Source organism: Carassius carassius, chromosome 34 (genome assembly GCF_963082965.1).
Source record: "Carassius carassius chromosome 34, fCarCar2.1, whole genome shotgun sequence".
Taxonomy (NCBI): Eukaryota; Metazoa; Chordata; class Actinopteri; order Cypriniformes; family Cyprinidae; genus Carassius; species Carassius carassius.
The window spans coordinates 22,378,941-22,406,737 of record NC_081788.1 but is presented as its reverse complement, the minus strand read 5'-3'; the positions used below and the strand labels follow the sequence as shown (position 1 = coordinate 22,406,737).

Here is a 27,797-nt window from a genome sequence, read left to right as displayed (position 1 = left end):
GCAATGTAAGTAAAAATAGAAAAATAAACCTGCTAGTTTGGTAGCCTACACACACAAACAAATCTGGCAAATAACATATTTTTCCGTTTCAAAATACAACGCTTTTTTGTTAAATGTTTGCAGCAAAAAAAAAAAAAAAAAGTTTTGAATGTATAGGCGCTTTTTTATTTAGGTGAAATATATTTACTTTAAAAATAATTTTGTAGTAAGTCGTTTGATTTAATTTAGGATAAAACATAAATGTATAGTTTATAATTTAGCCTAAATATTATTCCTACTATTTATTAACATTTGTATTCGATTTGCAGTGAACGCCAATCGAAAAGTTAATAATTATATGGACTGTAAAGTAAAATAAAAACACTGAACTAAATAAAAACTTGAGTTGAAGAAAAACCCCCCGAGCAGAGGAATTTATCTAAAATGTATTAAAACACTTTCTATGTAAATATTAAACAAACCGAGAGAAGAGTCTGTGTTATCGTGCACCTCATCAAATGTGCATTATGAACATGGAGTGCTCGGTTTCTCCGTTAAATGAAGGCACACTGTCAATCCGACACTGCTGTTTACACTGTTTTATCTGCGGGGAGAAAGTAAACACTTGAGCTCTGGCGAGGGGGATTATGTCTCCATGGCATCGCGTCTCAACACTCCTCGTGCGAAAATACAGTGGACTCCTGCTTAGAGACTGTCTCTGTTTAGAAGCTTTCACAATCTTTTGAAAGAAAAGTGCTATAGAAATAAAGCGTACTTACTTACTTGAAATTATAAGCAAAATTTCATTTTTAAAATGAGTAGAATTATTTTTAAAATATGTAAAGTGTGAAAATGAATTAATTATTTGTTAAAAATAGGCCTATTTGCCTGCCTGTTTGTTATTGAAGTTATTGTGGAACTGTTGATTATTAGTTGGTATTGTACATGCAATTTTTTAAAATAGGTCACAGTGTCCCAATTACTATGGATAAAAAAAACTATTTAATGCACAAAACAAGCAAAACGTAAGAATAAAATAACATGTATTTATTTGCAAAATTTACACAAAGAACTGTACACTTCGCAACGCTGCAAGATTTCAATCAACATTCGATCGTTTTACATCTTTTTTAGATCCCTTTGATTTTTTTTTTATTGAATAAATGACTGACAAATATGACTTTATCATCAAGAAATGCAATATACATTATTTAGTCGTTTAATATATCACTCACAAAGGGAACACAAATGTCTACTTGAGCCAGTAACCATACTGAAGCCAAAGAACTTCTGTTCTGCTGAATGAACATTGCCCGATTTTCAGACACTGAGCAGAAAAAGAGTGAATAGTAGACGTTCCACAATTACAATAATGCTAGAATATTCCCTTTTTTGATGAATGATGAAGCAAATGATTATTCTAGGAATTGCACATCACAAGGGGGCTTAATCCGTTTGGTAAATAATCTAAATGGATTGTAACAAACGTGAAAGATTTTATAATACACAATTTACATTATTCGAAAATACTATGGTTACCCTCGTAAAGGTCTAAAATAATTCACCTCTGGCTCCTTTTGCGCTGAGGCAGTATCAGTAATGCCAACCTGCAGTAAGATGGGTAAAACTACTTTAACCTTTACATGTAACCATTTTCTTTTACACATAACCATTTTCTCAAACTTCAAAGAAGCCACGACCACCAAACACTTTTTTTCTGGTGATTAAACTAGACGTATATTATAGGTATATACAGGAACACAAAAAGAAAGCGAGTCTTTAAGGATGAGGAATCTTTAGACCTGGAAGTCTTTAAAGACAATAATCACTTTTCTCTACACTTAGGAATCAAAATCTCACTGTTTCTCTGGAGTGTTGTTGACCAGAGGACCATACAGTCCGTTCGTGTAGCTCTGATCTTTATGCAAGAGAGTCCTGTCTCTGATCAAGTCACTGAAGGCGTAGTCCATTGGCGGCCTGAAGCCCAATGTTGGCATCAGACCTGTGGCGGAGTATGGAGCCATGAAGGCCAGGCCTCTGCTGTGAGCCGAGTACGCCAACCGGAGTGGGTTCAAGCTCAAATGTGTACTGAGAGGATACGTGCTTGGGTCGGAACCAAAGTGAGGCGCGTTAGGTTGCAGAGGAGAGAAGGCAGATCTGTTGCTGAGCGTCATGGTTCCAGGTAACATAGGCCGTGGGGTGGAGGACATGGGCGGCTGTGCGCTCTGCAGCATCCGATCCGCCGTCCAGGACCCATCTGGGCCCTTGGCTTGACCGCTGTTGTTGAGGATTTGCTCTATGGCCTGCACCACATTTTTGCCGCATCCTTGTAGCACAAGCTCCAGGACGCTGCGCTTGTGGTTGGGGAAAACCCTCGTTAGAATGTCAATGGCGTTCATCTGTCGCGATGCTACAGAGGAGGGCAAGGGCTCCTGCTCGTCTTTATCCGTGTCCGAGCCGGAGTCTGAGCCTAGCGGACTGATGGAGCCGGGCGTTTCATCGTCGTCTTTTAATGGTTTGGCTATCGGGGAATTGACGATGGACTCGCGGTCACCGTTTTCCGAACCCGAGCCATGACGCATATCTGGAGACGACATTCCTGGAACGGATTCGGTGTCTGTGGATACGGACTTTCCAGCCACCTGCTGTTGGGTCACCGATCCTGGTAAAGGTGTTTTGGGGAACAACTCGAATTTTTGGATGTTGGATTCTCCTGAAATAGATCGATGTAGGCCCTACGTCAATAATTGAGATCAACTAATACGCCTTATTTTTTTCTTAGATTGTATGAGAGTATTTGTATAACATATACACTTTATAAATAGCATATGCATTTTAAAAATATATATATTGTAAAGGTAGCCTACTTTGTAGCGCATTTGGTTTTTAAGTGGATCTAGTTCTTTGGATATACAAAAAGTGTATGATGTTTGATAAGAGAATCTTAAGAATCTGTATTAAAAAAAGTGCAGAAATGTTCTCTAAATTATATATATATATATATATATATATATATATATATATATATATATATATATATATATATATATATATATATCCTATATAAATACATTACTAAACCTTTTTGTGTCTAACAATTATTTTGAATGAATGTAGCCTATATGAGTATAATTTATCCACCTACCATGGTTTGTTTCGTTGTTAACCGCGCCGAAGACCTCATAGTTTTGCCGGGGAGGTATGATGCCGTTGGCAGCGGCCAAGGCCAGACCCTCTGCTGTGCCGTAGAGCAGCTGAAGTTCTCTCGCCTCGTTCTCCTCCTGCGCCTGCTGTCTGCGGAGCGCAACCTGAGCGGCCATGACGCGCTGTCTCTCAGCGATGAGAGTGCATTTGGCACACATGCAGTCCTTCCATCTGCAGTAGCGCTTATGCCCCTTCAGCGCGGACACCACGCCGTGGTTCCTGCACCGGGCGCACTTGGGTGTTCGTGGATACTTCTCTGTGGCGCGAAGCAACAGCGGCGGAGCCCTTAACAGGGTACCAGCCATGGAAACCGGGATGGAGGCGGCAGCAACAGCGGCCGCAGCAGCGGCGCCAGGATGAACCTGCGACCCTGCCTGGGAGGCGGGTGGGATCTCTGAACGAAGATCCATATTCTCCGAATCAACAAACAGCCGATCGATAGGTTAAAATACGTGCGTACCCGAAGTCTTCGATCGGAGATGTTTTATCAGCATTAGGCAGAATCTGCAGGGCGAATTTCTTCAGCACAGCGCTTGACGAAGAACACAACCCTAATGCCAGTGTTCAAGAAGAGATCAGAAAATACTTTTTCAATGCTTATGAAAGTACTCTTTCCAAAGAGATCTTCGACTTGCTGTGCGCAGTCCACAGGCAGCCCAATAAACTTATTTTAGAAATTAAACATAAGTTTAAAACAAACCAAATCAATTTAAAAAACACAAAAATCCATCGAAGGCAATGCAAAACTATGTTTAAACTCAATGATGAGCCAACAGTCTGAGAGAGAGAGCAGAGTTTGCTGCTGGAGCCAGTGTGAGACACTAACTTCCTCGAGAGATCTTCAGTGGATACAGATCCCTCTCGGATCTATTGTTGCGCCCACGTTTTCATTAGACAAATTTGACAACAATGTGGCGCCTGTCATTGGCCAAAGGTGGAAGGAGCGATCTGATTGGCTTGTCACTTTTTCAACTGTGTCCACCTGCGTTCTTTTCTCAAATAACAAGCATCACGGAGAGCTAAAACATAAAACTTTTATCATAAGAAATTATTTACTAAAATACAGGCAATAGATCCTGCAAGACAATCGACTATTGACACTAATCTTTAAACGCTTTGTTTTACGATTTTACATTATTAACTGCCGTTTAGACAAAATAGCTGTTAAAGAGTTGATTACGGAATTTTTGGAGACTTTTTTTGCTGACAAATGTATTTTTTATTTACAAGTAAATAGCCTACATATTAGCCAAAATAAGTAACATTTTCATATATATATATATATATATATATATATTGAAAGGTAAGATTTGCTAGTAGTGAAGAGCCGATTCCTCGTAGAATGACGTCAATATCGATAAAGGCAAACCGGTAAGTTGTCACACTAGATTTTAAGGCCAAATCGTTGTCTGTAGGGTCCTGCACATTCTTTGGTTTTCCAGCATCTTCTGCATATTGACCATTTATTATGATTTTGAGATCCTAATTGTTTACTGAGTGTTTGTAATGATTTACTGTAACATTGTTATGTCGTTTGAAAATGTCATTCATTTGTATCATTATATCATCATTTTAATGATCATTAATCATTAAAAAGGTTCAGCGCGTGCTTGGAATTTATCATCGATATAAACAAAACATTGCGATATTTGATTGTGACCTAATTATTCAGGCAGAACTAAATTAAGACTATTAACTATTATGTAGCCTATCGCTTGATATTGTATTAACATGGTTTACCAGCGATAGGAATAATTTGCAAAATTCGAAGATTTATATAGCCTAATTAAAATACTTTATTTCTCACTGCCATCATATTGTTTATTCTAAGCCTTGTTCTCTTTGCTTAACTAACAGTCGTCTTGTTGTTGTGTGTCCCGAAAACATTTCATGTGACTACCTATTTGATTATTTTTACCGCTCTTTGGATTGAAAACTCTTTGGATTGTTCAAAATACAAACATCAACAGAATGTTATAGCTACAACTACTAAATGATTTTATAATGTAATATTAGGCTATTGTTATGACTCGAAACGTATACAAGAATTTAAAACGAGGATTATTATTGCAAAACTAGGTTTTAAAATGTCAGTGAGATTCTTTGAGATTCTTCATTTTTGGCCTTATTTTTTATTCTTTAATTTAGCGTAGTGTTTGAAACAATATAGCCTACACGATTTTCTTTACATAGTTATCCAATATTTCACTTAGGCTACTGAATTTATTCCTATTGCTTATTTATTTAACGATTCGTTGTAAATTAATTTTAATTTTTTTTAATGTTCATCTGCTAAAATTAAAATATTTGCTTGCATCTGCTATACAAATCTGCTAGACAACGACAGACTTAAATCTGAATATTATTTAATTTTCGTTCGGACTAATGCAAATCGCCAAATAGTTTATAGGCTATTTTTTCGAAGAATTTAAAATCGCTACGGTTCTCTTATTTGGTACCTGGCCTTTGAATATCTCGCCCCCTTCGAAACAGTGATGGTGGTGATGGTGGCCTGCAGTGTTTCCTTGTCGCTCGGTTCCTTATTGTTTACACACTCAATCACAGTAAGCAAACGCCATCTGTCCCCCCCGCCGCTCTCATCTGCACCTTTAATTACACAACCAGCACACTAATAGAGACGATATTAAACTAAAGCTTTTTGACATTCTAAGTCATTATCTCGGCAGCGATCTCACGCGACTGAAAATAGACATCCCGAGATCGTTGCAAAACCGCAAGCAGGCGTTGATTGTTCATAAACTGAGAGATGAAAGCACACTCTGAACAACTTGTTATCTTTTGACAGATAGAAGAACTAAGCCGGTTTTCTGTAAGCTGTTCTGTCGATGATAGCCATACAGTCACAACTTTCGGAATGCAACTAACACAAAGTAAACGACTTGGATATTATTTTTACAATCCACTTAGCATACTCATTACAAAACATTTAGTGTAGAATGCAGAATAACCAATTCACCCTTTATTTTGAGAGTGTAAGGATACATTTACTAATTGTGCTCATACAGAACCTATATATTTTATGAAGTTTAAATAATGAATCCGGCCCTCTGCACACTTTACATGAAAAAGAAAATCTCTCCATTGAATGGGCGTCTCTGTGAATTCCAATTAAATGCCCCCGGGCAATTAAAACTGACTGTGGGCACTTAGGAAATTCAACAATCTTTCATCAGTTCATCAGACCTATGCATCAAAAACCCTTACAATGCTTTCACTCCCTTTAAAATCTCCACCGCTGACTGAGTTTTACACCTTTTTAAAGCAGCACAAAAGAGATGCTTGACCCGACATATGTAACAGCATGTCTCTGTTCCTCCAGCACCCCGGAGCGCTATTGTACGGATCTTTCTCTCCGCTGATACCCGGCCGGAGAGAGGCTGGACCCGAACTGCCTCCCTGCGGAACTCCTGCTGGAATGGTTTGAGTGCGCAGAGCGCAGCAGAGGTTAGAGTAGCAGATAAAAAGGGGACTGAGGGTGCCGAGCTCGCGGTTTTTATATATATATATATATATAAATAAAATAAAAAACCTTGTATTTACACGCTTCATCTCTTCTCCAAGTCCTCATTAGGTTGTTAACCTCTTGTTCACATGAAAAGCTGCCGCGCCGCGCAGGACCCTTGAGCGCAGCAAAGGCATTCCCCTAAAGGCACAGAACAAAGCGCTTAAAATAACTGCGTCAAAGTAAGCTTTTATTGGGTAACTTAGGATGGACGCTTGCTTTAGTTCTTTATTATATATATATATTAAGCCTATACATATTTTTATTTAGGCCTAATTATTAATTAATGCTTAATTCTCAATCCGTATTTTCATTTACGAAATTAAACAATCCTCAAATACACTTTCAGAAAAAAGGCACAAAAACTGGTCACTCTGATGGTAGGCTATCTTTTAAAAAGGTTAGCCCTAATTAGTGCACATTTATAGCTTAAAAGTACATATTTCTTTACCCAAAGTGTAACTGATATAGCACGTTTTGAAAGATTTTGTACTTTTTTCTCTGAGAGTAAATAGTAGCAAGTGTGCACCGTTAGGAGCCGTTTTGTTATAATAAAACAAAATTGTTCTAGAATAGCTAGGTTTCTACTGGATAGTGGGCATTACAAAATAAGTTTCCTACATCTTTATGGAAGACTTTAACCCCTTAACTGCCCCCCCCCCCCATTTTTTAAATATGCATTAAAGTGCACTATCCAAACTTAAATTGATGTAATTTATGAACACTTTGGAATATAAACCTAAGGTTGGTCTCTTTTTAAAGAAGAAATTAGCAGATTTTGGCAAAAGTGGATTTTTTTTTCAAAAAATGTAAGTATCAAAAAGTTATAGAAGTTTAAATGTACTGTAAATAATATGCGCTATATTAATTTTATTTTATTTTATTTATTAGAAATATTTTACATAACAGGTTTTACTCTAAAATTGGTATAAAATTAAAGCATTGAGTCTAAATAAGTTATGTTACAAATTTGAAGTTGATATGAAAAAAATTTAGGTTCCTATGAGATTTTATTTAGGGCGTCATACCACACACAGCCACTGGGAGTCATCAAAACTATTTTGAATTTTGCTTAATGAATTTTTCTCTAGATTTCTCTGTGAATTTTACATCTATCTCAAAATAACCACCAAATATGACATCCTGAGACTCAGACCTTTCCAATGATATGTTTGTTGCCAAGATTATAAAAAGTTTTGGTTCTAGAAGACGTAATGCATTATGTTTTATGACACTTGTTGACCCTGCCCACTAAGAGGGAGGTGACCGCCATTAGATTTTAAATTACCATTTCCATGGTAAAGCAATGTCCGATTTCAAAACAATATAATTACTAAAATTTTATAGAGAAATAAAATTACTAAAAGATTTTAAAGAAAAAAGACAACAACAAAAAAGAGTGCCAAGCGTACCACAGGTGGGACAGTGACAGTTAAGCGGAATTGTCTGTTACATCTTCGTGCAGTCTGTTCTTGATCTGGTCAGTAAAATATAGTTTATTTACACTATGTCTTCCTTTTTTGGTTTTAATTGCAAATAGTAAAATTGCAAGATGGTAAAAAACTTTATCAAGGCTTCTAACCCAGAAAGAGAGAAAAAACTCTTGAGACCATATTACAAAAACAACGTATTAATGTAATCTTACTCTGTAGACTCAATCCCACATTTACACTAAGGATGCACAGCGCCGATGACAGATGAAATGATGCGAGTGTTGTTTAGGCAGCAGCCAATTAAAATGCGGCCTCCATCCCTCCACATCTGCCTCCCTTTACAAACGAATCAAACAGAAAAGCAGGAACCCAATGAAAGAGCGCTCATTGGGATCACAGATGGAGTATAGGTTTTTGCAAGAAATTTGAGAAACACCATTGTCCCAAATCCAAACTCAATGTGGTCCCTCACAATGGTTCGGGCTTTGAGCTGCGCCGACTCAATTGGCCTTGTTTTTTAAACTTGAAGTGTTGAGCACAAAGACCGGCCTCCTAAATGTCACAACCGCTCCAAGTGGGGCTCTGCAGCGCGATGCTGTCTGAAAAAAGAAAAAAAAAAAAACACAATTATGAAGCAATAATTACTCTGCCTCTCTTCGCACGCCACTGCGTCTATTCAGGACCCTTTAGCCCCATTTAATGCTTTATCCTCGTCCACGATAATCCGAATACCACAGCTTTATTCTTTTTTCTTCTCCATTGCAGAATTTTCTTATGAGACGGGAGTGGGAAACGCGGATTGTGCCAACCTGGACAATGGCCGTGTCAACTTACTTTCTGGACAACTTTTTTAATATCGAAAGATTAATGCTTAGTGTAACCTCTGAGAGCTGCTGAACAATACGCCAATATTTAATAAGTGCATCCGTTACATTTTTGCAAGTAGCCTACTTACAAGCGGCACCGTTAACGTTAATCACAAAAAATAAATCTAGTAGTGCCTTGATTAAAATTTTAAATTAATTTATAATAAATAATACATTTTAAAAGGGGGCAAACTAAAATTATTAGGCTATGAGATATACATTTTTAAACTTATATTAATGCCATGTAAAAAGTAGATTCATAGTGATTGGAACTTTCTGCTTTATTGCTAATTGTGGCATCAAATGTTTTTACTCCCAAAATCAATCTAAGAAATACACTGAAGTACACAACTTTTTGGTATAGCCTACTTTAGTTTACAATGGTTAACAAAGGCTCAATTTTGTCGTGGTAGACAAACAACGTCCAGTAATATTAACTGACTCTTTTAACTTAAAGTTTATTTGTAAATATCCACTATATATTAAGACGTCATCTTTCCTTCAAAAAAAATTTACTCAGTAAAGCAATGAGGTAAATCTTCAATGATAATAATGTAAGCTCTTTTATGAGAACTGTAATTTACCGTTTTACAAAGATGCTTAACAAAGGCCAAAAAAGTCGCACGTATTTATTCAATTAATCGTAGTCAGAACTTGAATAAAATTTGCTAAAAAAAATGTTTGTCGCACTGAATGAAAATTTGTGCTTTGTATTTTTTACCCGGTTATAGGGCTATAAATAAATTTAGCTTATTAATAAATTGATTTATTATTATTTTTTATCGTTTATATATTTTAAGTACTCGTATATTATTATATTGTTGTCCTTGATATTATTGTATTATAAAAAAAAATGTAAACAATTTTTTTCTCAATTTCAAATAATAGGCCTCCTATGTAAAATTCCATTTCGATCTTCTATTCTGGCAGAGCTGTCACTGCTTATTTTTTCACAACCAACAATAATAAAAACCTAAACCTTTAAGGAGAAATTGTTCTTCAAAAGCAGAATTGGCTACAGTATTTTTGCTATTAAGAAAATTAACAAATATCAAATTAAAAGTGGGTTTTCTTTTTTTAGGAATAAGTGCAAACTAGAATTTCAACACAATGGATTAAATAGGGGAAGAGATACTCAAGCATATTTAAATTAATTATAAAGACACTTAAAATACACATAGAAAACTAACAAAAACCAATCATTAAAAAACAGGGAAAGTTTCCCTAACTGAACATCCATAAACAGTCAAAAGGTAAGTTCCACCTACAGTCTGGTAACCTTCAGGTCTTAATACCTAATGAAATGAAAACTCTATTGAAAACTCCTGGAGATCTGTCAGGATGACTAATGCATTCCATTTGGAAGCAGCCAATAAAACAATTTCTGTTCTCACCAACCCCTCCCGTCTCACTCAGTCCATTTGCACACATTGCCCACCACAAATGAGCCCCTTTTTCGGGCGACTCTTTAAGCTGCATAGTTTCTGTTTTTCTAGCGTCTCTGAGAAAACTTTAAGTGACCCCTTCAGGTTAGTTTAGTCTGAGATTTCAGCATGGTTGGGTGAGTGGATGCTGTGGGATCAAGAACTGCTTCAAAGAAGAGATCACTTGCATCAGGAATTCTCTTCTATCACCAAGGGCCAGCAGCATTCTTGACCCTTAAAGACTAGTCAAACATTATTGAATGCTTCTCTTTTGTTATTGAAGAATCGAGCCACCACCTGATGTTGCCAGAGGAGGAATCTGTGTCACAGGAAGCCACAAAATAACTCTATTGTCCCTAAATATAGAGTCTGGGATCAAACCATGATGGCAATGGAAAATTGTATTCTTGATTGACAGCAGCTACAATTCAAGGTCACTGACTGAGATGTCACAGACCTGACAGCAGAGTAACTGTATGATCGACAAATGCAAAACTCAGTATCACTAATAAAGCTTTTAAAAATGCTGATGTATACATGAATGTGTGCATATATACACTATGTATGTATGTATGTATGTATGTGTGTGTGTGTGTGTGTGTGTGTGTATATACGTATATATATATATATATATATATATGTATGTATGTATGTATGTACATACGCACACACAAAAATTAAATATATGTATTTACATACACACAAATAATAAGAATATTCCTTCCTTTTTCACAAGTTATAATATTTTTAAATGTATATAGATAACGTAAAATATGTATGAAATTTTGTACACACACACTTAATGCAATAAAACTGTTCAATAATTTTTGAGTAGTCTTCATGGGTTCAGAATATATTAAAGTCTAGTTTATATAAAGTCTAAATATGGAGGTAATAAAATGTATATACGGTATACATATATACATACACACACACACACACACACACATATATATATACACATATATATATATACATATATATATATATATATATACACACACACACACACTAAATATACATACATACATATACACACACATATATTAAAAACTAGTTTATATAAAAGTCTAAAGGCTAATAAAGATGTTTCAAATGGGAGGAAAAACAATCAGATCCCATTATATGCTCTTATACAGGAAAAAAAAAAATTCCAAAGAGGATGATTACTGTTTCAACTACTGTTCAATTACAGTGCTTTTCTCATATTGCTAAGAACACACCTGCCAAAAGAACGACAATAATGAAGTGCAGGCAAGCTGGATCAAGCTAAAAGAAATATCAGTACAATATGAAAATGACAGCATTTCCGATCTGCACGTCACTGCTGTCGAAGTCAATGTCTTTGTGAATTAACTAATCATTCAGTCATTGAAACAGTAATATAACACGCACACACAAGCTGCATAACCAGCATTTCTCCCTTGGGCTGGATTTACCAGTCTTTCACCCTTGATTGTGCATGATGAAAACTTGAAGAAAATTAGTAAATCTTATCTTTCCGTGCTTGCTCAAGTGAATACTGAACTCACTGACCAGGACAACACAGTGTTTGAGTTAGTTTAACATCTAAACTCATTCTCATTACACAGTGTGTGTGTGTGTGTGTGAGAGAGAAACAGAATGATTCATGTCTTCTCAGGGCACATCATCAGTGGAAGTATGATTGGATGCACACATTAAACATTCAGCTTCCTTGCGTGAGAACAGCAAGGCAACACAAATTAAACCGCCTCCAGGTTAGGCTCCCTCTATCCAGTTTAAAAAAGGTCATGTGCACATGAGAAACTGTACTTTTACATAAATCACATTCTGTTCTTTAGGTGTCACTTCAGTTTAGCAGAACAGAGATCACTTCTAATTTTCAATACATTGACAAAAATCCACAAAGAATCAAGATGGATCACTGAACCATCAAATATCATAATTTGACTAATTATTTAACCAGTAGTTAAACTAACTGACATAGTTTAATCTCATTCAAAAGCACAGTCTTGTTTTCTATCATTAAAATGTGTGGAGCTGCAGAGATTACAATAAGTGAAAAAAAGTGACGTGACATCCAGCCAAGTATGGTGACCCATACCCAGAATTGGTGCTCTGAATTTAACCCATCCAAAGTGCACACACACACCGTGAACACACACCCGGAGCAGTGAGCACAATAAGCACTTAATTTCAAAGTACAGTGGGGGAAATATCCATAATGGCTGATAATTCTGATCAGAGATGTCTGAAAACCTCAAAGACAACTAAAAAACAAAAACGAACTCTGTTCAACATCTACTGTCAGTACTTCAGTGTTTCTGCACGTCATGTAGCATTCAGAGTTCCTCAGAGAGATCACTGAACTGTCTTCGTTGAGTCCTTTCAGAATACATGAGCAGTTATGTGAATGCCACTGGGAGATGTTTGTGGTATTACCAGTGTAAATTCCTCATTTAATCAATAAATCCCAAATAACTGAAAAAAAAATCTGACTGCAGTAATGTTAAACTGGAAAATAAATGGTTAAAAACTGTTTGGTGTGATGTGCTCTGCATTCCTGTCCTAGGATGTTAAAAGAAGCGAAAATGAAAACGCTGACATTTGCTCACCTACATATTGTTCCAAACCTGAATGACTTTCTTTTGTGGAACATAAAAACAGAATATTTCGATAATTGAGCAGTCCGATGTGTTAAGTCTTTGAGAGAAATAAAATCAGACAATGCATTGAAAAGATCTGACCCAAAACAACCACTGATCCATGAATCAAACATTACTACACCCCGACACGATAGAACAAGATTTGCAGTTTAAAAAAACAAACTTGGATTTTCTTTCTAACTTATGTCTTCAGAAGACTTGCTATATAGCATTCAAATAAAACTGACCACCTTTATCCTTTTCGAAGCTCCAGTCCTCATTCATATGGTTCTCAGTACAATGTTTCATAATTTCTCTGTTTGGAAAACAGTCTTACAGCTTTGGAATGACATGTGAGTTCAATAATGTAAGAATCCTTTAAATTTACCTTAGCAGTCATGTATTAAAAATGCTGAGGTCTCGATGATATAGTCACCCACACATGAAGGTAAAAATTAATTTTCAGTGGCAAGACACATGCATGTTTATATTTTTTTTTATATAATGTATATCAACCTTTATCCAATACAGCATTAAACTTTAAAAAGGGGGGAAATGGAGAAAAATAAACATAAGCAATTGAGATTAAAACTAAGTATCATCAATTTGGGTATCAAGAAGAAGCCGGGATGATGGGCTGTCCAGGGCCAAGCTGTGAATCAGGGACTCTGAGAACCTTGAGAAAAGAAATGGTCCTGCGTTCTCCAGGAAATGTCTCTTTGTTTGACTTATTTGTCTTTTTATTTTATTGATATTTTTTGTCTCATTTCAACGCAAAACATGTCTAAAAAGCAGCCGCAGTGAAAGTCCTTGTCTGTGAGGCTGGCTGTTTTAGACTTTTACACAGTTACCTTACATTTTGGGTGGAAAAAGAACATTACACTGCAGTTATGTGAGGAGAGTGATCATTTATTCATGTGCTTGTGAAGGCCTCCGTGTGCATAAAATGTACACTCAGCATTCATATACAATGCACTGTGTGATAATGTGTGAAGGCTTGTGTGTGTGTGTGTGTGTGTGTGTGTGTGTGTGTGTGTGTGTGTGTGTGTGTGTGTGTGTGTGTGTGTGTGTGTGTGAGTGCGTGTGTGTCTGGTTTCTGTGGACATCATGCTAAATGTTCTTTGCTTATCCTTCTTGTTCGCCTCAGGACATCTCAGATCAGTCTTACTCTTTGGCCTCCAGGAACAGGGTCTCCTGAGGGAAGAGTTTAGCCTCCACAAGACTCCATGCTGGGTCTAACTGCGTTATCTGGGAAGAGACGAAGAAAAAAACTAATTAGGTTTTTCAATGCTTAAAGAATAAAGAAGTTAAGACCTGTTTACACCAAGGATAATGATAATACATAATTACAAAAACCGTTCTAAATGTAAAAATAGTATGGAAGCCTGTTTCCGCTATGGGATAAAACATTAAAAAGGTAATTGTGGCTTTTTATCTCACTACTCTACTTCTATTCTTGCAATTCTTAGAAAACAGACAGAATCGAATCAGAAAAAGTTTTTTTCTGAAAAAAAGAAAAGAAAAAAAAATTCTCACAATTTAGTGATTTTCTCCCAGTTCTGAAATTTTCTTTGAATTTTTAGTTTAAGTCTCGAAATTCTGACTTTGTTTCCACACAGAATTTTGAATTCTTTTCTTGCAAATTTAAGTTTATATCTCACATTTCCAACTTTATTCTCAGAATTAAGAGTTCTCACAATTCTGACTTATTTCAGCTTGAATCTTGCAATTTTGAGTTAATATCTCACAATTCTGAGGGAAATTTAGAGATAAAAACATGCTTCATGGTTACTGGAACGTGACGGCACAAATGAATGATACAGTTGGAATCACATTCAAAAATGAATTTTTTCCAGCTGATGAAAGATAGAAACAATGACAGCCAATCAGAATCAATCTTTCTTAAAAGAGCTCAAGCATTTCAAGTGGTAGACAACAGAACTGCAGCATGAGTTTTTAACAAACTGAAATTTTGGTGTGGACGCTAATATAGTTATCATTATAGTTTCATTCTTGGCTTCATTTAATTACTACAATATCCAGATTGTACTATAATAAGTCACGAGGTGTGTGGGTTAAGTCTGGCCATTCCTCCTGAACTAAGCGATGTGTGGGGTCTAGCCATCTGATGTCACTGGTTAATGGTATAATGCGATAATGTCCCTGTGTGTGGTACGTGTCCTGTTTCCCTTTGAGATAGCTGCTGTTTGTTATCACAAATGGACCGATCCAAACCAAACACAATAGCAATGGGTAGAGAACTCATCAGCCACTAATAAGTGAGTGAAGCCCAACTTCATTATCCAAAAGCACAGCAATCACTGGCCACATTTTTAACAGCAAACTAACTGACATTTGTGACGACATGACCATCATCCAGATCTTGGTTTGCTGAGAGAGAAAAGCAGTGCAGGAGACGATGGCTGTATTGTCGTGAGCTAATAGCAGAGCATTCTCTGGTTACATGGGGCCTTTGCTCACACCTGGGTGTCCACACATCGCATGGCCACAGTGCTCAGGACAGGGGCTTAACTGCAACCTGGTGACAGGGCCCTGATTAAGGCCTATTCTCTGCTCCGAAAAACCCTCCAGCTCTGCGGGTTTGTAATTAAAACAAGGAGCTGAAAGCAGCTGGGCTGGAAGGTCACAGGATTGACCAGTATTACAAAATTGATGGAATTTAAAAAAAATATGCAGATACACTGAAAAAAAAAAAGAACTCAAAACTCTGCATGAAATGTGTTTTTTTATTATTTTTTTTTTTTATTTCATGGTTGCTAAGGTGTAGTGGGTGGTTTCTTACTGGTCCAAATAAAAAAAATCTAACTCATATTGCCACAATAGGGCCTTTTGCACCGCTTTAGTTCCAGAACTAAATGTACATTACTAAAGTACCAGGGCAAATTTTTGTAAACTATTTCCCAGTACCATTTAAAGGGTTGCATTTGCACCGACAGTGTGTACTAGGACATGATATAAGCCGGTCGACAGCGATGTCATTTGTTGCTACATTTGCTACAAGTGCCTGCACTTCAGCGTCTGTATATTTATCGCTGTTTACCATACCTGCGAAATAAACTGACACAATGTTTACAGTATGTTACACAGTATTTTAAATCATGGTGGGTGAGGGCGTTTTCTAACACGTCTGGCCGATCAATGTCTACTTACGTCACAGGTAGTACCAGTTGTGCTCGTTAGACCCTGATCCAGGAATTGGAGCTAATTTGGTTCTCGAAAAAGGCAGTCCGGTACTAAAATCGCACCTAGTTCTGGCGGTGCGAAAACACCCAAAAGTTGGTAGTTCCACAATTAGTTCTGGTACTAAGAAAAGGTTCCGGCAGTGCAAAAGGCTCTAATAATGAAAAAAGGTTCTGTAAAGTCCTTTCTGAGAAAACATTGCACAATAAGTTTTGATTATTTTAACATTAGTAAAGGTAAAATAATGACTAACAATTTTTACAGCATTTACATCACAGATAAATCCTAACTAATAATAATTATACAATTGTTTATAGATAATGTTAATTTAAACATCTTAAATTGCTAAAAAATTATGTAGTACTGTTCAAAGGTTTGGGCGACTTTGTAAAAAAAAAAAAAAAAAAAAAAAAGGTTTATGAAAGTTCTCTTAAGCTTACCAAGGCTGCATTTATTTTATAAAATTTTCAGCATCATTACTCCAGTATTCAGTGTCACATAATTCTTCAAAAATCATTCTAATATGCTGATTCAGCACTTATGAAATATGTCTTACTAGGACTGGGCGATATATCTAACGATATGATCATGCACATCTAATCAGTAAAGCTGCTTCCGTGATTACCGCTAAATCGCCATCACCTGCTTATAATTGGAGTGGCATTTAATAGACAGAGCCATAGATCGCTGACAAGCTACGCAATATCGCTTTCATTATCCCAGATGAATCGGCTTCGATAATGAACGCGATATTGCGTAGCTTGTCAACGATCTACAGCTCTGTCTATTAAATGCTGCTCCATTCAAAAGCAGGTGATGGTGATTTAGCGGTAATCACGGATTTACTGACTAGATGTGCATGATCATATCGTTAGATATATCGCCCAGCCCTATGTCTTACTATTATCCATTTTGAAAATGGCTGTGCTACCTAATATTTTTGTGGAAACCACAAAAAAAAAATTTTCATGATTCTTTGATGAATAGAAGGTTTAAAAAATACAGCATTTATTTGAAATTGAAATTCTTGTCATTAATTTTAAGCTGTGTTTAACTTGAAATATACTTTAAGGGCATGATTCTGAGCCATAACACAAAAACAATAATTCTAACATCTAAAAAAACAAATTTTACATTGAAAAAATGATTTTGAGTTAATGGCCCCATCGGGACACACCTGACATGAAGCACTGCGCAGATGACGGTAAGTTCAAAGTGACAGCGTATTATCGGCGGGGTTGGCATCTCAAAGGGGGTGCAGTACAGATATCACACCCGCTTCAGCACATTAGCTGTGTTGCCCCAAACCTCATTTTAGCGTGTGACTTATGCCTTTTGTTTTTCAATCTGACCTGAGGGCACAGGAGGGGGTAGTACCAGGGAGAGCGTTGTAAAAACACATTTCTCCCAACAGGATGCCTTCCCTTTCTTTCATACAAGTACTTTAAAAAATAAATAAAATGGAAATTAACCTGAAAACCTGCTATAACACCACAGCATCAGGTAGAAGTAAATGAGGTTCTAGGGTGGCGCAGATATGTGCGCGTGTTGATGACTGTTCTCTTTTATAGGGGAATGAGAGAAACAAGGTGGCACTCCAATAGCAGGAGACAGATTCCATGGGTAATTGATTACATTGTTATCCAATTAACAGACCATAAGAGGAGAAGCATCTGTCAACAAACAAAGCTGTTGTTTTCCTCCACTCTCTCTGTCTTTCGCTCTTTTTCTTCCTCTCACTCCCTCCCTCTTTTCTCAGCACTTGTTAGTTTCTTCTGTTTGGCCCTTCTGAATTGAATTAGACTTTTCTGTGCAACACTGATTGCGTTGGTTCTTCTAACAACTGATACACAAAAGCACACTCACACAGTCATAAAATTAAACTACGATTAAAATCCTGAATGACAACCTTAACCCACAATGCACTGCTTTCTTTCCAATGGGGGACGTTGACACCAAATGAATTTCAACGTGCCCGGGTAGTGTGATCTCCATTGATGAACAATACGTTCTCCGACGGCCAAAGTAAACAGAAGAAGAAAAGAGAACATTTGAAGGGTGTGGAGACTCATATCACCGTAATCCTGAAGAGGATTATTAAAGCAAGAAGTGGCCGTGATGGAGGAGAGGCCCGGGTGGCTGTTTTCTTTGGGCCTTGATGATGTTGATGGCAGGTAATCCTTCTAAACCTTTAACAAACTAATCTTCAACGGCCCCACACAGTCACCAAACAAACACAAGAGAGCCGCCCAGATGACCACAGGAAAGGGGGAACGATCCTGCTCTCCAAAAGTAGAGTGCTACTCGACTTCTGAGCCCTAAACGGAGCGATGACCATTCACAAGTAATTGAGGAGCAAAAAAGTAAGAAAAAATTTAATGTACAATACCATTCAAAAGTCTGGGGTCTGTTTTAATTTTGTTGACAGAAAGTGTCTTATGCTCACCAATACTGCATTTATTTGATCAAAAATACAGTAAATATTGTAGACTATTATTACAATCTAAAATAACTGCTTTTTATTTTCAATACATTTTAAAATGTAATTTATTCCTGTGATGGAAAAGCTGAATTTTCTGCAGCCATTACTCCAGGCTTCAGTCACCCATGATTATTTAGAACTAATTCTAATATACTGACTTTTTTTAATTACTGTTGATCAATTTATTAAAACAAAATGTATTTTTGTAGATAGATATTTGTATTAATCAGTCTGTTGGACTGTAAATGTTTATTTTTACATTATCCTCACTTCATAAGTTTTTATTTTTAATAATTATATTAAAAATACATAGGGTTGAAAAGATTATTCTCTTATGCTTATCTAGGTCTTGCTGAGCAGTAAAAACAGTAATGTAGTGAGATATAACTATAAATTAAAATACTGTTCTATTATATTTTAAAATGTAATTTATTCCTGTGATGGCAAAACTGAATTTTAAGCAGCCATTACTCCACTCCTCTTTAGATCAGCTATTACTCCAGTTTTCCGTGTCACACATTCCCTCAGAAATCATTCTAATATGCTGATTTAGTACTCAAGAAACATTTTATTATTATTATTTTAAAAAGAAAATCTTACTCGAACTTTTGATTGGTAGTGTACAAAAAAATAAAAATTAATAAATTGCAACTAGAGGCAAAATGTAAAAAATGCAGGCCCAAATATTGTGGGATTTATATAATGTAATAATAATAATATATAATAATAATACATAAGTAATAATAATAAGTAATCTTCTAAATTTAAAAAAGCTTAAGGGAAAATTCACCAGCATTGTTAGTGTAAATATGTATTTGTGTGAAATTTGAGGAGTACTTTTGCATCGCTGACTGTACTGTGTACATTTCTACATGCAGACTTTTTGAAAAGTCCTGAGGGAATCAATACGGAGTTCACTGGAAAAAATAAAATCTATAAAAGCTGAATGTCTCCAAGTATGATTAACTGATGTCGCTTGCAGCTGCCTGTTTAGTTTAATTAATTTCATTATTAGTATACTTAAGGATTAACCTGATCAATAACACAGTAAAAACTCATTAAAATGACAATACAGAGTTTCATCATAAAGCAGGTGTATGTTACCAGGCGGCTGCAAAGTAAACCAAGTGAAGGCATTATTAGAAATTAAGAACACACAGGCTTTAAGAAAGGTCTGGCTTCTGAATAATGTAGTCAAAACATTTAAAGCAAATTAGTAATAAGCTGAATGCCAGTCCTCGCTGATTAGTTGCGAGACTTGTTTAAACTGAACAACTCCACTTTAAAAGCCAGGCAAATAAATATTGCCCTTCATTAGCACTAATAAAAGGACCTGCAATAAGCGGCTGAGAGAAGAAAAATAAAGACCAGACACGCGAGATGTGGTTTTCCAAACAGAAGGAAAAAAAGAAAAGAAAAAAAAAATGCAGAAAAAAATATACAGCTAAAACAACGTGGTTCTAATGAAGCCATTTAGGGTCCTTCACCATTAATTAAAACCCAATAGCCAGGTCTGTGTTAGTGCTGTGTTGTAGAGTGTTTATTTGGCCAATTAGGAAAGCGGTGGGAGATCATTATCTGCCTGCAGGAGCGGTGAGGGCGTTAGCGTTCGCAGTGTTGGAGTAAGACTCTGCTAAGGGCCGGCCAAGGGTGGAGATGGATGGGGAAAGCAGGGTTCCCACCTCTAGGGAGAAGTGAGTTCTGGCTCCCTGCTTGTCTGTAGCATGACCATGGGATGCTAAGGGGGGGTCTAAAGGCAAGAAGCCAACATAAATGCAGATGCCAGGCACTGACGTAAGAGATGTGAAACGGCTCTCTGAGGATAGAAAGAACAGATGTTTTATCAAGCAGTGGTTTTGCTCTGGTTTGGTCTGGTGACCCTGACTTTGGACATCACATGATGACCGGAAATCAAGTGCAAAAGATTTATAAAGAGTCTATCCAATTTATAATACATACATTTTTTATTTGAATTTATATTATATATTATATTATAATATTGTACTTATGTAAACAATAAGCTGAAATGGAATACATATTCTATGTATATAATAAATTTTATTATTTGCATTTAGTTTTGTTTCTCTATTTAGAACAGACCTGTTACTCATTTTTGGGTCAGAACCCACCAGCTGAGAAGCACTGTACTACAAGCGACACACATGAGATTAGATTACTCATTCAAGAGATGTCCTCACGTATCCCGAGTTGGATAACTTGGATAAAAAACAACAGAAAACAAAAAGAGCACATCAGATGACTGGAGGTCCTCTGAGCGCTGGTGTGAGTGGCTGTGCCATGACATTAATGAGTGTTATGAATAGAAAGAGAATTCTGAGGCTGCTTTCTAATCCTTCCTCACACTCTCGTTCAGAAGAGTGCAGGTGCATTGGATCTGTCCATCAAAGAGAAGAAAAGAACAAACAAACTGAAAACACAACCTTCGCAGGCCGCAAATGAAACAAAAGCCTTCAGACACTTTTCCATCTCTTTCTAAACTCCTCTGTTCAATCACTCGCTTATTGCTGGCATTATCTTGGTTTTGGATGCGGAGAGGAGAGGAGGAGGAGGCGGGGGGAAGTGTAAGAGAGAGAGAGATGAAGTTTAAACATTTGTGCAGAATTACAAATGCAATAGTGCTCATGGCCTAATCCTGTGGGAGGGATAGAGCGAGTTTGTGGCAGAGATGATTTTAATTAGAAGAGGCAGAGAGAGAGAAAGAGAGAGAGGATTAAACTCAAGCACTGTAGTCACAGTCACAAACACAGCCTGGTTTTCCTGCTTTTGCTGGATACACATTTTAAATTCCGCAGAAACACACAACTCAATTATTTTTTGCTTTCCAGACAGAAGACTTTGAATAAATGGAATACAGTGTGTGAAATGGGTGTGAGGCTGTCAAAGAGCCAGTTTTTAAGGCAGACATTGAGTGTCTATGTGCACGAAAAGGCATTTTGCGTGGGTGTGTGTAAAAGTATACATTTGTTGGGGGGCATTGGCCCTCGTCCCCAAAGGGTTTGGATGACATGCTGTCTGGGCAGGCCTGCACACATCTCTTGATTAACGGAAAGCTCATTTCTGTTTCCATGCTGTTAATTAGTCAGGTCGTTAAGAGCAGTGCTTGTTATCTATCTACCTGCTGCAGAGTGCACAAACGCAGCACTTTATTGACACAAACACACACACAGGAAAGAGAACTGAAGTAACCAGTGCACCTTTCTGCTTCTGAGGACCTTAATTTATGTTCCTTAAAATATTCATGCACTTGTGGATAGATGTATTATAAAAAAGAAAAAAAATACTCAAGAGGAAAAGAAATACTAATTAACCAGGCATGGCTTTTAATTAATGTGCAGGTGTGCGACTATCTGTGGACTTGTACAGTACACACACAGACTAAGATGAGCAACAAACTTCTACCACACGCTGGGATTAACTAGCCAATTATACACTCTATTTTTCCTGCTGAGCTGTAACACTCACACACAGTCTTTGTACACACTCACACACACAGTTATTAGTGCACCGCAGATGGACAGGAATTAAAAGATATTCACCATCAGTGGGGCTCAAGACTAATATCAGTCATGTTCCAGCATGGGGAAAGATGCCCACAGAAAATAAATTGAACAGGAAGGAGTCGGGTGTTCCAGGACTATGTGCGCACTTGTGTACTTATAATGGCTGTAATGAGCGGGGTTACGGTCATGACCAATACCATTATGATATACATGTATTAATCTAGTTATTTGCAAACAAATATGCAGAAAAATTAAGTCAGTAGTTAAAAATAATAACAAAAAAAAAAGTTAAACAATGCTTCATGTTTTTGAGAACATCCTTTAAAGGAAAATGTGGTTCATAAATACACAATAATAACAACACCAATATATACACACACACAGACAGTTAAAATAAACAAAATAAATCATATATAAGAATATCATGCATCTTATAAGCGAATTATCTCAAAATGTTCTAGCGGCAAAATAGACGCGGTAGACGCGAATTTGACACTCTATTTGCGTTTGGTGTGAACACAGCATAACTGACCCTCTGATGTCACATGGACTACTTTGATTATGTTTTTCTTACCTTTCTGGACATGGACAGTATACCGTACACTCACTTTCAATGGAGGGACTGAGAGCTCTCGGACTAAATCTAAAATATCTTAAACTGTGTTCCAAAGATAAACGGAGGTCTAACTGGTTTGGAACGACATGAGGGTGAGTTATTAATGACATAATTTTCATTTTTGGGTGAACTATCCTTGTAAGGTTTATTTTAGGGTCAAAATATAAAGACATTGCATGAAGTTTATTTGAAAACTATAGAAATCTATAGTAAATGTTTGTGTACATGTTTGAACTCACATTTCTGCGTGGAAAGGTGGTAAGCAATTTAAACTCGTCGGATGGGTAGCCCTTGGAGGCAACAAAGTCGAACAGGACCTGGAGTTTACAGCTGCCCAGGAACCGCCTTTCCAAGAACTCTCCGCTTGGCGTCCGGATGCGCAGCTTGCTGATTGGCTCTCCACCTTCCTCTTCGGGCTCTGGTGGCAGGGTCTGCTCCAGTGAGAGACGGATAGCCTGCGCAAGGGACAGCAAAACGATAACATTACAGAAAAATAATAGATATGTATCTCATGAACGAACCACTTTATAAATCTCCTGTTTTGAATATGAATAAGCAGCTTACTGAATATTAAAATGACTATAAAGCCACATTATTGTACCACACAATATATATGTGCATGGGACAAATGCGATTGCAGCTCGCAAGTCACATGTCAAAGGTCCTATTTTTATTGCTCCTTCACAGCTTGAACGTGCCACAGAAAAAATCTTCCATTTTGCACGTCACAGAATTATCAAACTGTAAAAAAAAAAGTCAAAAGCGAGGGACGGGGAGGGGAACAGTGAGAAAATGCATCCACTTTTAAAGAGAACGAGTGAAAGTGAAAGGGAGAGGTGAGGGAATTGTGCCGTCTCTAGTGACACAGAGTACGACCTGCCGCTCCTCTGGGCTTTTCAACTCCAGCTTGTTGTTCCTGTTGTGACACTGGGCAGCATATGCTGTGACAAAACACGAAGGCTTTATTTACACACCATAATGCAATTATATTTCATCAAAGTGTACAACAGTAGCTCATTAGCAGCAGGTGGCTTGTGTCAGCGCGTGCCGGCCCTGCTCCCTTATGTAGGGGCCACTCTTAAAAAGCCCTCTGGGGGCCGAACAGCGTCTCTCCCCAGCCCTGCTCGAGATGTATGTGTGCACATTTGTGTCTGTGTGTTTCCTGGTCCCTGCTTACAAAGGGCACTAAGGAGCATCCTTTTCACTGCACTAAACAAACAGACTGTGTGTGTAGCACCTGACGGCAGAGAATAATGAGATCACCACTCCCCCTCAGCCTTTCATGTGCTGTCTGGGTCACAAAAGAGTCCAAATCACAGAGCATTTCCCTTTCTACTTCTCTATACACTTCTGATTGTTTCCCTCTAGTGCACCCATTGTCACCACAGACCCGCCGAGGTGCTGTGGTTTGGGCGTGTGTGAGGGTGAGCGTGAGCTTGGATAGACTCCAGGTGGAGAGCATCTTACAGTCTTGTTTACACACACAGTCACAAAAATGACGCATGAGAAGAAACTCACAGACAAATGTATCCAAACTGTAACAGCTGCTGAAAATCACAGAAAAATCTAATCTTTCACTTCAAGAGCAAGAGGTTTATTACGATTGTGTGTGAATCCAAGGTGCAGGAATCAAAGATGTGTCACCCGTTTCACAGCTTGGATATTCACATCCAAAGGCGTGACCTTTAAACATTGAAGAAAAAAAAAAATCAACGGTCATTTGGAGTTTAGCTCGTGTGATTTTTTCAGTATAAACGTGTGTGTATTTCAAGCCTCTTCTGCCCTTGGGTTCATTACAGACAGCAGGTGAAGAACTTTAGACCCAGCTCTCATTAAAACACAAGGCTGCTGCTGAGTTAACAGCTCACACACACACACACAGCACTGAAAACAGACCTGACACAATTACTTTGCCTCCAGGCCGTCTTTATGTTTACCTCTCCACAATATGCCTCAAATTAAAAGCTTTGTCCAAGACAAGCATTAAATGAAGCTAAAGTGAGCTACTGTGGGGTATCGTATGTTTGAGTGTCAATACTGTTGCCTACAGTACGTCCTGACATGAATGGTTCCATGGCAATAAGAGATTGAACTAATAACATGCTTTTGTTGAAGCCTAAAAGTGACAAATTATCTCATATAGCCGTTTCACCTGAGCTGGTCCGCTCAGTATTTACTGCTGAATAAACAGCGACACTGGTGTGGTGGCTTTTTGTGTTTTTGGTGAGCAAATATCTAATTAAAAAGAGTGTGTGGGGAGCTTGTAAGCATACTAATGAACATGTACACTTCATGCTGCAAACTGTCTTTAGAAAGAGCACTAGACCACACCATCTGTAATTCATTTGAATGTCAATAAGGTGGTATTGTATTCTGCTGATCAGCTGATAGGGAACGGGTATATTTGCTTACTCCTACATCTACAGGTGATATTCAACTTCGCGTGTCACTTTTTGATGCTGTCTTTGTGAGAGTGTCAGTGCCTTGACATGCACCTGTCATTTTTTACAGCTCGTACAATTCACGGGGAAATGGCGCAAACACTGCAGGACGCAGGCAGATCACAAATATGTGTGTGATTTGTGTAACAAATGTAAACTGTGTTTGATGAGAGTGGTTACAACAGGACATGAAGCTTTATGACTGTCACTGCTATTTGTCATCTTCTGAGGCATGAAAACCCATTTAAGTGACATGTTTAGACTATTTAGAAACATTACATTTTAACATTGAGTGAAACTGTCAGGGTTTAATTTTGGTTTAAAGCACAGGTGTCATTTTTGTGTTCATTTGTTCTGCTTCATTGGATGAGAAAGAGAGGTTTTAAAAATGTAAGATTTTCTCAAAAGCATTAATGGCTCTTTTGAACCAATTAACTGGATCTAACTGGTAACGCAAAGTAATAGTAACATAATGCAGGAAATCAGTCATATCTGGCAAACAAACAAAGCTTCACTGGGCTCTACACAGAATAAAACAAGGAAGCTAAACTCCTGTGAATTCCTGTTCGGATCATGATTACATGGCCTGTATAAGGCAACTTTGGCAAGGTGAATTATTTAGGGTCATTCTCAGATTTTCCTAGTTTCACCTTCCCTTGAGCTTGACATATAAATTGTGTTACTGAAACGGTCACCAAACCGGTGTAATTCCAATCAAACCTCACCTCTCGTTCCTCCTCCTGCTCTTTCCTGATTCGCTCCTGACGGACTTGCTCTGCCTCTTCTCGCTCTTGTGCTTCTCTCTGAAAATGAATAAATAAATAAAAATTCATCAATTTAACTAGCAACATACATTACCTAAAATATTTAAGAAATTTAAAATAAGTTAAATTAAAGACATTTACACAAACATTCAACAACTTTATATTTAATTTTACTTCTAAATTAAATTAAAATCTAAAATAAACAACTTTAAATGAATAAAAACAAAAAATTTGAGCAAAAAAGGAAATTAAATATCTTGCCAAACCTTTTTACGGTCAGCTTCCAGAGACAAACGATAAGCTTCATCCTGTTCTCTCTTGACCATTTCTCTGGCTTCACGTTCATCCTGAAAGAAAAACATGGGTGAATAAAACTAAAGTCATCTAAAATTAGAAAAACAATGTTTAATTTCTGAAATGAATATGAACATTAATATTTACTTTTTTATATGGAGTGTAATCCAAAATACAAAAAAAAAAACACTTTAAACACAAACAAACTTTGTGTATAGATTTTGTTAAATCAAAGACATAATAATAATAATGTTTCAAAATAATATAATTAGGAAAAATAATACAGCTGATTATATAATTAGGCCTATTTCTAGTAGTCTCAGAATTTATTTCTATTATTATATTTCTATTATCTACATCCTATACCAGATAGCCAATAAGAGTATGTCTATCCAGATAACAATCCCACTGGATCTTTGACGTATGAGATGGTTCCTCATCATTGTCAGCAGTAATGGCCACATACTGAAAACTATTGTATTGTCGGAACTCTAACTGGGGACGACTGAAAGAGTATCTTACAGAAGTGAATGCATGGAGTTCCTCTACATACAATGGACAGACTCTTTTATTATTGTGAGTGTGTGTGCGTGTGTGGATCCTGTATGTTAAGACCCAGCTGCAGGTCTACCTGCTGAGACTGAAGACTATGAATAACCACTGTTGCTTTTGTGCAGTCAGGCTCGTGCGATTGTCTGCAGCCGCTTTTAAGACTAAGGGTCTTTTCTTCTGGCTGGACTTTGTGTGGAAATGTGAAAGAGTTGTGACTACATAGAGCAGAGGAGAAGAAAAGGAAGGATTGAGGAGAGAAAGGAGGGATCGAGAACAGAGGCTGATCAAAGGAGAGATACATCCTCAAATTCTATTCAAACGAGCTCTAAAAGAGTGTGTGAAAACCATGTTGTGGTGTAGGAAGAGCTTGTAGGATGATGTGTGTGGTTCTCTATTTGTAAAGTCAGAACACTGAAACAATTCAGGTGAACTGAGATTACAAACAACTGAATCTTTTATCTGAGGGCTGGAAATAAGAACAAATACACGGCGAACACATCGTGCTTTTGAAGAACTACTCGTAAAAGCCACAATCTTTCAAAAGGACTTTCAAAAGCCACTGTTAGATTAAAGTAAATAGTCATGAGAGGCCATGTGAATTACACTGAATTTGCCATAGATAAGCTTTGTTAGATACAAGGCATGTCAATGAAAACCTCTTAAGGTTAAAAATGTAATGGCCTCTCATATCTTACTGGGTTTATGAAATGGCGAAAACAAACTTAATATGACAGAATAATTACATTTATTTTTACTAAAACAAAATTAATGGTACAAACATTAAATTAAACAAACAAAAAACTAAAACATTAATGGTAGCTATTTTTTCCAGCAGGTATTACAGATCATCATCTGAACTACATATAAAAC

General features: G+C 37.1%; 2 protein-coding genes across 2 annotated transcripts in view; both read right to left on the bottom strand.

The window, feature by feature from the left end:
- Positions 1-1,000: 1,000 nt before the first annotated feature.
- LOC132114760 (doublesex- and mab-3-related transcription factor A2) lies at positions 1,001-4,065 on the bottom strand. Its single transcript, XM_059523075.1, has 2 exons — positions 3,125-4,065; positions 1,001-2,692 (listed from the first exon to the last, which is right to left on the bottom strand). The coding sequence occupies exons 1-2, from the start codon at positions 3,591-3,593 to the stop codon at positions 1,836-1,838; spliced, it is 1,326 nt and encodes a 441-aa protein (XP_059379058.1). The 5' UTR covers positions 3,594-4,065; the 3' UTR covers positions 1,001-1,835.
- A 9,879-nt stretch (positions 4,066-13,944) lies between these two features.
- LOC132114759 (FAS-associated factor 1-like) overlaps positions 13,945-27,797 on the bottom strand; it is a 76,138-nt gene continuing 62,285 nt past the window's right edge. Inside the window, exons 16-19 of the mRNA XM_059523074.1 lie at positions 26,348-26,428; positions 26,043-26,120; positions 23,116-23,331; positions 13,945-14,304 (exon numbers count right to left, since the gene is read on the bottom strand). Coding sequence (XP_059379057.1) covers positions 14,221-14,304; positions 23,116-23,331; positions 26,043-26,120; positions 26,348-26,428 — 459 coding nt within the window. The 3' untranslated portion in view covers positions 13,945-14,220. The remainder of the gene's footprint in view (positions 14,305-23,115; positions 23,332-26,042; positions 26,121-26,347; positions 26,429-27,797) is intronic.

Excerpts from the sequence above, each read along its gene's own strand:
- LOC132114760 (XM_059523075.1), bottom strand. The coding sequence starts at position 3,593 with ATGGATCTTCGTTCAGAGATCCCACCCGCCTCCCAGGCAGGGTCGCAG. Across the intron at positions 2,693-3,124 it reads TAACAACGAAACAAACCATG|GAGAATCCAACATCCAAAAA; the intron begins GTAGGTGGATAA and ends GATCTATTTCAG.